The 13,771-nt window shown below is 37.3% G+C and overlaps 1 protein-coding gene across 1 annotated transcript in view; it reads left to right on the top strand.

Moving 5' to 3' along the window:
- Window positions 1–220: 220 nt before the first annotated feature.
- Window positions 221–13,771, top strand: part of PHC3 (polyhomeotic homolog 3 (Drosophila)) — a 26,948-nt gene continuing 13,397 nt past the window's right edge. Inside the window, exons 1-8 of the mRNA XM_009699817.1 lie at window positions 221–346; window positions 1,116–1,274; window positions 2,706–2,783; window positions 4,380–4,538; window positions 6,862–6,957; window positions 9,599–9,839; window positions 11,351–12,228; window positions 13,706–13,768. Coding sequence (XP_009698119.1) covers window positions 221–346; window positions 1,116–1,274; window positions 2,706–2,783; window positions 4,380–4,538; window positions 6,862–6,957; window positions 9,599–9,839; window positions 11,351–12,228; window positions 13,706–13,768 — 1,800 coding nt within the window. The remainder of the gene's footprint in view (window positions 347–1,115; window positions 1,275–2,705; window positions 2,784–4,379; window positions 4,539–6,861; window positions 6,958–9,598; window positions 9,840–11,350; window positions 12,229–13,705; window positions 13,769–13,771) is intronic.

Here is a 13,771-nt window from a genome sequence, read left to right as displayed (position 1 = left end):
TATTTCTACTCTTGATGGATCTTAGAAGACTGTATCCACATGTCTCAACAAATTCCATCAATAGCAAATACTACAAACTTATCCATTTGAAAATTGTCCCTTATTCTATCTCCACAAAGCTTAGATTTTTTTTTTGCCTTTAAAATCAGTGTGTACTGGCCTTCTGTTTGTGAACCACTTTTATTTCCGTTCTGCCAGGCTGGACGAACACTGCACAGCTATGGAGAATGAACCAAACACAACGACATGTTCTGCATCTACAACTACTATCACGACCACCTCTACTTCCCGGACGCAGCTACCGCAGATATCTGTCTACAGCGGCTCTGACAGGCATGCTGTCCAGGTACTGGGCTATGAGATCTTCTTTCCTGTCAGTGCTCTCAAATACAGGCATTGCACCATACTTTACAAAAGATTAACTTTCCATTCTTAATTGCTGTCATCTTTCTCAATATCTGACTTTACTGTTTTTCAGAAGATGTTGTTTACTGAAGAATATCAGACCACTTAAGTGTAGTGCAGGGTACAGGCCTGCCTCCCAAATAAGGGAGGGGGGAAATGCTATGATAGAAAGTTTGGTTTTTTCACCATTCCTTAAGGATATGGATTATTAACATGAGCCTTTACAAAATAACACAAAATAAAGCTGTTTGTTTGACCAGCATGGACTACCGGGATCGAGAGGTATCTGTGTGTTAACTGCTGCTTTGGATCCAGCCCCCTCTCGTTGTTCTTTAAATTAGGTCTCCTCGAACTCTGTACGGTCCGTTCTGTTAAGTTTGATACTTGAGCGTGTCTCGCGCTATCCTGATCTTTCAAAAAGTGGAACGTTAAGTAGGACTTGTTGACAAGAACCTAAGAGGCTTGGATGTTGTGCTATGAGAATGATGCTGTATTGTCAGCTCGTTGTCAGGCTTTCCTTGAAAATGTGAATACATTTATGTTGACTATATTCTGTGACTTGGTTGAGAACAGTGATGGAGCAAATTCAGTATTGCATAATTGGTGTGAAAAGTATTTGGTTTTATTTCCTTGTAAAGGTAAACTTCAGCATCATGTCAGCATGGTGTGTGCTTTGTAATTGTAATTAATTACCTACTGATTCATCACAGGTTATTCAGCAGGCCTTGCATCGTCCTCCTAGCTCAGCTGCTCAGTACCTCCAGCAGATGTATGCAGCCCAACAGCAGCATCTAATGCTGCAGACTGCTGCTTTGCAGCAGCAGCACTTAAGCAGTACCCAATTTCAGAGTCTGGCAACTGTACCACAGGTGAGAGTGAAGATTGCTGAAAAAGAATGGTGTACTACTTTTTAGAGTAGGACTACAATTCTAGAGCATTGTCAAACATAGTAACAGCTTAAGTGCCTGAGCTTAATGCCTCACAATAATTCACTGTTATATTTTATTGACTTTGTTATTTTGAATTGTATCTTCCTCCAAACTATTTGGAAGATTTTGTCCAGTGTTATAGATGCTCCAGTAGGCGACCATTCCATGCTTTATTGCATACATTATAATGCATCATGTAAATCATCAAACAGTAATAAAAGAAATACTAAAAATAGACTACTTCAGTCTTCATCTCATAATTTTCTCTAAAAGTTGATGGAGAAAGCATTAAATAGCAGCGTATCTTAGTGAAATCAAATACAAATAATGAACGTCTGGTGTCTTAGTGTGTTTTGCCACACATCTGGCTGCATTTTAAATAATGGCAAATTTTAACTCTAAGTGTGGAAGTGTAGGAAGTAAATGACATTTCATATCTGAAGCACAGCTTTTAACGTTAGTGAACACTGGAGGAGACCCATTTTGAAAACTCACGCACTGGAAAGATTTCCTTTGACCTCAGTTGATCTTGGATTGAGAATGCTGTCTTGCAGAGATAGGTGGTTGTTAATGATTTTACACATGGAAATGTTAAAATGGAGTTAAAGACTTCAGGGAGATAGCTGTTTGTTGTCAGAACTGGGACTGACTCTTCTACACTCCTGGCTTTTTCTTCTATACCTTCCATTAGACTGTGGTAATATATTTATTTGTCTTTTTTTTGTGATGGATTTGTGTGTGCATATACAGTTAGTGAGGCAGAGCAAAGAAAATCAGATTGGAGAAGGGTAAGAAGTTTTGATATGCAGTCTGTTAATACAGAAATCTAAATCACTGTCCCTGTATTCATCTGAAGGGCTGGAGTAGCATACTGTTATAGACACTAGATTTGCATACATAAATTACCATTCTAGCATATGAGGGTGTTTACAGCATTTATAAAGTTTATTTTATTTTTAGAGGATTCTAATCATAATAAAAATTATGGTGTGAGTTTTAATCATGACAGTTTTTAACGATGTCACATTTTGAGTTCTGAGCGCCATAGCTAACAAGCTGATCGGTTAGCTCCATCATTAGCAGTTTGATAGACTTTACCTCTGATAGTTTTTGTTCAAGTCTTGATCTGCAAGAATCTGCAAGTGCCTGAAACTGGGTAGGAATTCAAGGCATTTAGCAACTTGCAGATAGCATTCTGTAGTGCAGAGTGCACTTTGCTGAAAACTAATTCCACTGAGTAAAGCATTTTTACTGTTAACTCGGAGAAAAGGTAATGGTAGAGAGGGATGTTTCTGATGTTTTATGCAATAATATGAACATCACTTAAACACTTTTTGATTTCAATATTTGACACATATTCTTGCTATTTAGGCAAGCCTGTCAGGTGGGAGGCAATGTACTTCCCCCACTGGGAGTGTCACTCAGCAGTCAAGCATGTCGCAGACCTCGGTACGTAACTGAACAAAGCCCTCCATCCATTCTCAAACCCTCTTGGTTATCGTATAACTACTTGGAGAAACAGAAAAGATTTTGAGTATTTAAACTTGTATGGTTAAAATTAGTGTTACAGAAACAGTAAATAGAAGTATGACGACTCTGTAGTAAGTGTTGGCTGTGCTTCCAGCATCTGACAGTCATCCTGATGCATGCTGTCAGCCGCTATCATTGCTGGCCAGTGTTGGAGGCTTCCCTGGTCCCAGCCCACTCTTGGTGCTTTGAGGGGCAGCTGCTCACTCCACAAGCGCTAGTGACTGTTCAGACCACTGCAGGAGTCACTTCCTGAGCTTTCATCTCTTCCGTAATTTCTTATTGGATTTTTCACATTAGTTTCTTTATTCAGGGCATTATTGTAGGTTAAAATCATAAGTGTGTATCAGTGGTTCAAGAGCACCAAATCTAAAGAATCCAAGTTAGTGCTCATGTATATATGAAACTGGTTAAATGTTTATAGTATTCATTCTTTTATTGATTATCATCTTTTATCATGCATCTTTTATGCACTTTCAATTATTTTATCCGTGTGCTCAGGTTTCAGTTGTTAGCAGCTCTGTGTTCAGTTCATGCTGTATTCCTTTAAGCAGCATTTTCAGACATGTAATTTGCACAGTCTTTTATGTACAGTACTACAGTTGTCTTGAGTAAGACTTTGTGAGTCCTACAGACATCCTGCTTGTTAATCATGCCCTCAAGCTATTCATAACTTCAGTGCATAGCTTCAGTGATTTAATTGTATATTTTTTTAAGCTCTCATAGCATTGCTTTGGCTTACAGTTGTTAGAAGTAAAATCATTCATTCATTAAATTTAGGAGGGAAAGTCTTTAAAGATGTCTGATGTTGAACTAATAGAATAATTGGGCTGGGATTTTTCAAGGAAATCTTTGAGTAAGTGATGAAAAAGAGCTGGGCACTTAACTCTGTTAGACTGGTTAGGAAAAAAAAAAAAAAAACAAACCAAAACAACAAAGAACAACAACCAAACCAAAACCACGATAGCTTTTGTTTGAGAAGATGCTAAAGAGCAATGGTTGAGAAGCATTTAATATGAAATTGTAGAAAGTGTCAGTCTCCAGTCATTTTTAAATGTGCGTATGTAGAATGAAGAATCAAAGTCCGTATATGGTGGCACAAAGAAGTGTCCTGTTCAGGTTGCATAACAGAAGATATCAGTCCAGTCAAATAATACAAACATTTCAAGATGCTTAAATATTGAAATTCAGGCATTTTTCTTAAAATATTGCAAGCTTATGCTATATATTCTGTAAATGTGTGTTTCTATGAGGTATATTTTTCAGGCTTCATAATACCATTTTTTACACTTGTGCTTGCTTATTATGATTTACTGCAAAACGGTTGCTTGCAGTTTAAGAATGAAAATGTACAGTCTTGCCAGAATCCAGTTCTGTGACGATTGGCTTGATATATTTTTGATATCTTTACAGTTCAGAGATTTCAACCGCCCCTGCCATATTTGTCAAAGGCTTTCTGGCTTTAGACCCTAGGATGAATGAATTTCCATGACAGAAGCAATATTTTTGTTTCCTTAGATTAACCTCTCCACCTCTCCTACACCTGCACAGATAATAAGCCGTTCACAGACCTCCAACACCACCAGCAGCAGTATTACCCAACAGACTATGTTGCTGGGGAGCACCTCTCCAACCCTGAGTGCCAGCCAGGCTCAAATGTATCTACGAGCTCAAATGGTAAGTCTTGATTACAATTCTTAAGCTTTGTTTTGGTCTGTCCCTGTTGTCTCCCCCTCAAAAAACAAACAAAAAAACCCAAGAGAAAAAAAAACACAGAAAAACACACCACCACCTTAACTGTGTCGGTTTTCATTTTGTTCCTGTAAATTACTTATGGATATTTTTCTTTAGTTTCAGATAGCATTGAGAATTTAGTCACTAATTTGTGAACATGTATTTTCTGAAACTCTGCAGACATCAGAAGTAAAAGGGTTGCTGTAGCTTAGTTCTCTGGTGAAGTTTGCTCAATTGTTTTTAGCCTGGTTGTACAGCAATTATTAAATTGATCAAACATGGGAAAAATAGAAAAAGAGCACCTGTCTTTTCTGGTGATGTAGAAGCCTTGTCTATATTCAAAGTAGATTGTTTTCCAGTGCACTGGTAACATTCAGAGTTCTGAGTCTTGATTAAAGCTTTCTTATATTTAACTAAGATTGTTCTTTGCGTTATTGTCTCTAGAATTTGAGTTAGTTACATAGCTTTCATTCTCTTTGGATTCACGTGAAACTCATTAGATTCTTGCAGTGTCCTGTCAGTATGGCATTTCCGTTTCCTAATGGGTAACTTTGAAAAATCTGGTTAGTGATTTTTTTTTTTATAAATGTAATATTTTCTCTAGTGAGTTTCATATGAATTGAACCTTACAATCTGGGTGGGTTTTCATAGAAATTACTGAAGTTGTACATTGAATGGTCAGGTATCAATCAGTACTTGGTAAAGGCCAAAGACTATTATGGCTTGTGTGAGTTAATGACGAGAGCTTTCTAGTGTTATGTTCAACTACATGAAGTAGGAAGAATCACTGTTATACTACACTGAGATTCGGAGCTGATGTCCATGACTGCAATGGTATATAAAATTAGATGCAGGCATGAGTTCTTGCAGGAATTACACCTATGAAGTATGTTTGGGAAAAGAGATCCTTTGTTCTTTTTCTGGGATTTTCCTTAGGCATGCACAGCAATGCTGTTGTGCTATGTTGAGTTTTTTTCTTTAGCTATTGTTTTCCTAAATGTTTATTGAAAAAGTAGTATAACTTGAAGATAAGGATTTAAAGATCAGACACCTGTTTATCCATTTGCCAGGGAAAGGATTTCTGGAGTCTCTGGTTAGTAAGCAAAGCTAGATACTGAATGCACCTAGTCCGATTTAACAGAACAGGAATCACAAATTCATTTCATATCACTGCCTTTAAATAGGTGTTAACAACTTAGTAGCTGAAGCAATACGAGGCTGACATTGCTGGTTTTTGTAGTAGCAATCTCTCTCAACGACATGGATTATTGATACAGTTTTCCTGTTCATTTACTCTAAATTTTCATCCAGACTCTCAATGTCAAATCCCATGCTGATTTGAATAACTGCTTTAGGTGCCAGTTTCAAGAGGGAGACTTAGCCTATTAGTTTCTATTTAGAATCGTATTGCAAGATCATTTTGTTAGCCTCAGTAGTTTGGACATCATACCTGTCTTTCAGTGTTTCTAGCTAACATACTAGAAGTCACATGTTTTTATCACCAAGATGTTTACTTTTCTTTAAAAAGGTCAACTCTAATTTCTAACTGGCTCATAATAACAGCTTCATCGCCATCTCAATTCAATTTCGGATCAAAACCTTCATGTTTTCTTCTTAGCTGCTCCCTGCAGTTGAGATCTCTGTAAAAACTATGGAAGACTGACTAATGGTCTGTCTTCAAAGCCTTCCACAAAGCTTGCCTTTGCTCTATTGCCTATAAAGAAAGTAATGATAGTTTAGGTATGCTGGCATTCTGAAGTTAGTAGTTTTAAGTTGGTTGTATGATACCTGTTCTTGCTATGAAACTTAATTAACATAGTTAAAAGTTCATATAACAACTCTGCTTGTTAAATGACGTTTTGACAGATTGGAATATCTAAGTTCTCCTTCTTTAATATAGTAGATACTGGACTGCTCTCTTGACTTTTTTGCCTTTTTTTCACTCATTTGTAATATTGGAGGGAAATTCCACTTTAAAATGCTTGTATGCCAGATGACAGGTGTATGTATATGTATGTGACAGACTTTTCTCAATGTGTAGAACAAATATTTTACATTATTATATTTATTTCACATTATCTTTTAGTTTTACTTATTTAAACCACCATGATAAATTTTTTTGAGTAAGTTCATCTAAAAGTGAAAAAATAAATCTTAGCTGTGCATCACTACATATAAGTTATGTATCTCTCTTTAAAATACTGCATTTCTTGCACATATTTTCAAAGTTTCAGTCTGTTACCACGTATTTTATCTTGCTTAACAGCTTATTTTTACTCCTGCGACCACTGTGGCTGCTGTCCAGTCTGATATTCCTGTTGTCTCATCTTCCTCATCTTCCTGTCAGTCTGCAGCTACTCAGGTGAGCTTGTGTAAATTTATTAAAGGTATGTCCAGTACAGTGGGCCAAAACCGAAAAGAAAGGAAACATTGTGCTTAAGTTTACTTGCTTATAAAAACTACTAGTGGGTACTGGTTATGTACAACTTCAGTGGCTTCTGTTTGCCATCATCACAACTTAGAGGTCATGACATTATATGTAAAATTTGGATCCTGGATATGATATTTTATGTCTTCATAATTAGCTCTCATGTTTATTACCTTGAATAACTTTGTTATCAGCTGAACTTGTATCACCTTTTTATTGCTCAACATATTTCTTTAGCATCTGGAAAAAATACATGCCATTGTACAGATCTTGACAGAACATGTCAGTCAGTCTTCTGCTGTGAAAAGCGAACATTTTTCTAACAAATTTATACTCTCATGAGAGATCTTCTCTTCTGTCTTAGTACTTTCTTTAAAAACCTTTGATAAACAGACCTTGTTTAGAAACCTTCTAGAAATCCAAGTAAATTATACCAGTTGAATGTTCTTTGACCTTAAGTTTGTTGACCGTTTCAGAAGATTCTAATAGATTTGAAGACCTTAAAGATGTGTGCCTGTTCTGAGATAATGGTAAATCATTAAAGCATGCCTTCCCTTTGCTTTCCCAGTCAGTATGTGAGGCAGGCAGAGCTTACTGAAATCCAACTGTATTTATGCAGGATGTTGTTGAGCTAGCTCATGATGTTAAGTTCACCAGTTGAGCCTTTGTTGAAAAGACAGACTACTTCTTCAGTCTCGGAGTTATCATGCCTCATTATCCTTTATCACAGCTGCCTCTCCTTCAGATTCTGCAGATCAGGTTTAAAAGTGCAGAGAGGTTACTGGACAGGCTAGCAACTCTTTTTGCATTTCTATCTTTGTCTTTTGTGTTCAAGGTGAAGATGTCACTAAAGCTTATCACTCTACAGTCTTGGTCCTTCTGTATCGCTGGGTTTCAGAAGTCCACTTTGCACAAGCCTGCCTGGCTGTGCAACTTCCTGAGACATCATTGCAGAGGGACAGCAGAATCTCACCCCAGACCATAGAGCATTATTCAGTCAAATGAACTGCTGTGGTGACCCTGCCAAACTCAAGCCATTCCTCTCTGCTCTCAATGTTCGGTACTGTCCTATTGCCAGACCTTGTTAACCTTGGCTGTCTGGTAATTTCTATAGCAGCAATGACGTTGCAAAGATCCAGTTTCGTCCGTAGTCAGTGATGCAATGGAAAAGCTTTAACACTGGTACACTTTATTTTTCTTACTTGTGATAAATACGTCCTTGGGATTTCAGTCAGTTGGGCTTAGAGAAATGTATTTGTTCACTGTATAAGCAAACGTGAGCAAGTAGGCAATGCCAGTTAATAAGAAAAAAAATGCATTTAGTTATATACGTAGATGCGTATATATGTTACACTTAGCCAAGATATTTGTGAAGGTACAGTATAGTGACCTCACAGTATCATCTTCCATGTAGAAATACCAGAGAAACTCAGAAGCTCATCGTTGATTAGCAGCGTCTCAGTGGCACACCTAACATGGCCTGTGAGGTGAACTGACACTTCTCTCCTACTTAATCTGCTTCCCTTCTGCTTTCATACTTTTTTCTTTCCATATGTGTCCCCCTCATATATGACCTGGACATCTCAGATTAGTTACCTTATCTGTTAAGGTATGCTGAAGGTTGATTTGTACTCACAGAGGTAGGATTGCGGTAAATGCCTAATGCGTGCCAATAAGGAAACACATACTGTTGTCTTCAGAACAGGATTTGAATGCATCCTGTGGTATCGCACTGAACAGTAAGAAGTAAAATGTGAACTTGCTGTTTATTACACAAGTACCGTTGAGTGAGGAAGGGATTATGTAATCACAGTAGTGGATAGTGATAATAATTAGTCCTCTTTTTCATGTAAAGTATGATGTAAATTAGTGTTAGAATGATAGTCTTTATCCTTGAAAATAAAATTCTAGCTCAGCATGTAGGATTGGAAATCTGCAATCATTATGTACAGATTCTGGCTGTGATATCAGAGATGTTAGTGAAAATAATTGCTGGCTGATATACATTTCAGAAGGCAAACCTTTTGTGTGACATTGGAAGTGTCATGATGAAAAGCTACATTAATATTGCTATTGAAATAAAGTACTCAGGTTTGTTAAGACATGGATAACATACAGCAGATTCTGGTCCCGTTGCCTACCCAAAGCTCTGGTTTATGTTAGTCTCTGGAAGCATACTTACAGACCACTGCATTTCTGCAGGTCTGTATAAAACTGAAATTGCATTTGCTTAAGATGCTTTGTGTCATTCACTTTGAAGGCATGATAAAAGAGAAGAAAATGCAAGTTTTCATTCAAATTAATGTAATGAACAATTTCCGTTTCTTTTGAGAATTTAGTGAGAAAAAAAGACTTTTCTGTATTTTCTTTATCACTGAATTAATTCAAAGTCCCTATTCTTCTCTAAATTTTGTGGTTTAAAAGATACTTTGATACGCAGATTTTTTATTTCTCATGTATTTTGATCACGTGGGATGAGAAAAATTATATAACATTTTTTTTACTATTTTTGCCTGGATATTTGTCATAGTTGTTTATATGGTTTGGGTCTTTTCATATTTTGCTCACTTCCCAGGTTCAGAACTTGACGTTGCGCAGTCAGAAGTTGGGTGTATTGTCAAGTTCGCAGAATGGCCCACCAAAGAGCAGCAGTCAAAGTCAGTCATTGTCTCTGTGCTCTAATAAACCTGTAACCAGTTCCAAGGGCAGCCAACCAGATCCCTCAGAAAGTAATAGAAAAGGCGAGAGCCCAACTCCAGAGTGTCGGAGTACAGCAGTCACACGGACATCAAGCATACATCACTTAATAACACCAGGTAAGATGAAAATGGAGCTGTAAAAGTTATTTTAATTAAAGTTAATTTGCATGTTATGGTTCTGTCAGGGTCCAATGCTCTCTGACCAGGTTCTTTTAGATATTCCACATGAATAGAGTTTAATGTTTAATAGTAAACGTACTTACTTGTTAATATTGGATATTACATAGGATGTTGATTTAGCAGAGTGATACGACAACATTCTTAAATCAGAATACAAGCACAGTATAGCAATTGCAATACACAGTTGAATCACACAGTACAAACATGATTCTCATTACTGGTCTCTCTGTGTGCTCATTTTTGGGACATGTCATCCACAATCTCTGAGAAGCAATACGTGGGGTGAAACCACCTCAAGCCTCTTGCTCTCAACAAAATATATTTTGTTGGTGGTACATTCATTTTTTTTTTGTCCTGTCTTGTCTGTGTCATCAGAATGTTCTTATAAGTACTTTTACAAATCCATAGCTAGTAGTGCCCCAGAATCTTAGTATTTTGTATTAAGAGATAAATCAAAATAAGCATGCAGTTGGTTAGATAGACATTTACATTGCATGCAATGTATTTGCATTTTAGCTTCCTTATTTTGAAAGAGTAAGGGTAGTCTAGACAATTGGTCTGAATTCTATGGAATTTAGCTTGGTTTAATGGTAGCTTTTAGAGAAGGAGTAAAACTGTGAGGCAGACCTTCTTGACATATTGAGCCCTAATGCTCTTAGAACTCACTTCTGTAAGGAAAAAATTCATCTTCACTAGCAGAATAAATAATAAAAAAGACACATAAATGAGTTGTTTCTCAAGTGGAAAAGACAAAGCAAGGAGAGGTTTGCATGTGGAGGAAAATACGTGTGCGTGTGCTCTAAGGAATTATTAGTGAGTCACTGGTTCACTTAAAGATCTTGTGATGTCTGTGGAAGCTGCACTGGTTTTTAATTCATACCTTTCAGTTTGTGTGTTCGAATTCAGGAAAATACTTTGAAAGGTTTTAATTCATACTGAACTCTTGGAATTTTGTTTTGTCTCTTAAAATTGTATTACCTAAACTTTAACTTCACAGTTATCAACAAATCCTCTTGATTGTGACATGCTTATCTCTTCTATTCCAGTCTGTTTCAAAGCAAAGGTTAAGTCCATTTAAAGTTGTATGAAGTTCTTAAATAAGCAAAGGCTGGATCAGCAATAATCTTAGAACTAGCATCAAAAAGAAAAGTTCAGATACTTTTATGTAGAAAATACATGTATTTGTATGTATATGTAAAAAGCATGGCTGTATTCCTTTACTCATTGCTGGATTTTGCTTTGGAAATTGGTATAAAATTTCGCTGATAAATTGTTCTTGTGTACTATATGCTGTCAAAGAAGATATTTCTAAACATAGATCCAAAGGGTTGAAAAAGCTATGCTGGTCTTACTTCAAAGTAAAAACTTCCTTTCTTTTACTATTTTTGTAATATTCTCTGGACTCGAAGAAGTAAATACTAATTGTCACTTTTTTTCCCCCCTCACAGCTTCATATTCTCCATTGCAACCTCATTCTCTAGTGAAACATCAGCAGATCCCACTTCATTCACCACCTCCAAAGATTTCCCATCATCAGCTGATATTGCAACAGCAGCAGCAAGTCCAGCCCATTGCACTTCAGACTCCTTCGGGTCAGGAACCCCCTCCATCACAGCACTGTCTACCACTCCCAAGCCATGGTCTTCCTCCGGGTCCCAGCAGTGTCCAGTCTCATTGCTCACCTATTCACGTCCATCCTCCACCTCTAACACTATCTCCTACTCCATCCCAGTCAGCTCAGCAGTCAGTAGTGGTATCCCCTCCACCTTCTCACTCCCCTAGTCAGTCACCCACAATAATTATTCACCCTCAAGCACTTGTTCAATCACAGGCAAACTCCCTCGTGCCAACAGCTCTTCAACCAGAGCACACTGCTTCTCAGCAAACTACTACCAATCCAGCTCGACCAATTGCACAGCCACTTAATCTTCCGTCGCATCTTCCACTTCCGTCTTCCCCTGCTGTACATATAGGGTCAGTAGATCAGCCCAGCTTAGTTTCACCAGGCCAGCAGATCGTGCCCTCAACACCACACCAGCAATATTCAGCCTTGCAGTCCACACCTATCCCTCTTGCAGCTCCTCCTCAGCTGTCAGCATCTTCAACCCAGATTCAACAACTGCCATTGCAGTCTGTGCAGTCTTTACAAGTGCAGCCTGAAATTCTGTCCCAGGGCCAGGTTTTGGTTCAAAACACTTTGGTTTCTGAGGAAGAACTTCCTGCTGCAGAAGCTTTGGTCCAGCTGCCATTTCAAAACCTTCCACCACCACAGACTGTTGCAGTAAATCTTCAGGTGCAGCCATCGGTACCAATTGAAACTCCAGTGGTAAGTGGTAATATTGCAGTCCTTTATTCTTTATTCTTGGCTTCTCTAAAGAGGTGTAAATCTTGCCCATTGACTTCAGAGGGAGCTAAACCCGGTGCTAGACAGAGGACCAGAAGAAACCTATTGGTCACAGAAATGAGTTTTAAGAAAACAATAGACATCTTCCTCTGGGGTGGTTTTTTTGACTTTTTGCAATGGATCATCAGTCAAGCATATTAACCAAGAATCATGAAAGTGCAACTTTTTGACCTAAGATCTTATCTCTTAATGAAATTGCAGCATATCTAAAGTTTAAAATAAGCCCAAGTAAATATATATCAACATTTAAATCAAAATGAGTTTTGGTAAATACACCATATGGACTGTAAGCTTTTGCCTCTTTGTTAATACAAATGTAATATAGGCAATCGAAATTTTGAGTAGGAGAATCACCTCTATACTAGGTGTGAAGATGCATAGCAGATTATTAAGATAATAGAGTTCTGGATAATTAATTTTGTACTAACATTGAAAAGATCCTCTTCATAAAAAATAGGGGAATTTTTGATGCTGTCTTGGTGTTCCCTGTTGCTGCCATTTAATTTAGTTCAATGTTAGTCTCAGGTGTTTGCAGTTTGTAACTAAAGGTTTCAGCTTCACTCTCACTGAACTAAAATCATGTACAGTAAAATATCAGTGAAATAAAATTATATGCAAATAATGATGACATTTAACATGGCAGTACTAGGCTTTAGTGGTAACATGCTGATGAAATAAACATGAGCAAAAGAATCAACAGCTTTTGTAGGGTTTCTTCAGGCTACCAACGAGCTGAGGAAGAAGGTGTGCTGTTTAATTTGTATTAAGAGGGTAATGATAATCTCAACTCTGTGTGGTACTTCACGTAGAAATTGGGCAAAAGAGTAGAAGCCAGTTTGCTTTTGACAAGGTGGTGGTTTACATCCTAATCTGCTAAACTGGCTGCCAGTAATTAACATGAATTTACTTTAATAGTTTTGAGGAAAATACCTTATCTCCTACAACTACTAATACCTGATAGTCTTGGTGTGCTGTTCAGAAATACTCAGTTTGATTACACTGCTCTATAAGATAGAGAACAATTTGCAGACTTGTCATTGTGTCATAAAGCTTGCATTTTGCAGAAGTGTTTAAATAGCTACAAATGTTTATGTAAAAAATACAGTAAACTATAAAGATAAGATGTTGAAAAAGTCAAGTTCTCTGATCTGTTTGATAGGAGAACTGTACCTTTTTATATTTTGCTATTTGTAGCAAAGTAATTTTGCTGTCATAGGCATTGTGATGTCCTCAGAGTTCGTTATTTTGTACGCAGTTTGAAAACTAGTATTGTATTAGGAGATTAGCGTATTTTAACACTTTAACTGGTAAATTATTTTAAAAACTGTATTTATGCAACTCTTTTAAGGTATTAAGATAGAATGGAAATCTCTCTAAAGCAATAGTTTGTTGGATGCAGATTTACCAAGTGGAGAATGTATGTGAAGAAGAGATGCCCGAGGAATCGGATTGTGTCCATATGGCT

This window comes from Cariama cristata, unplaced genomic scaffold (assembly GCF_000690535.1).
Source record: "Cariama cristata isolate BGI_N322 unplaced genomic scaffold, ASM69053v1 scaffold755, whole genome shotgun sequence".
Classification (NCBI taxonomy): Eukaryota; Metazoa; Chordata; class Aves; order Cariamiformes; family Cariamidae; genus Cariama; species Cariama cristata.
The sequence above is the reverse complement of the archived record's forward strand: the minus strand, read 5'-3'. Positions and strand labels throughout refer to the sequence as shown.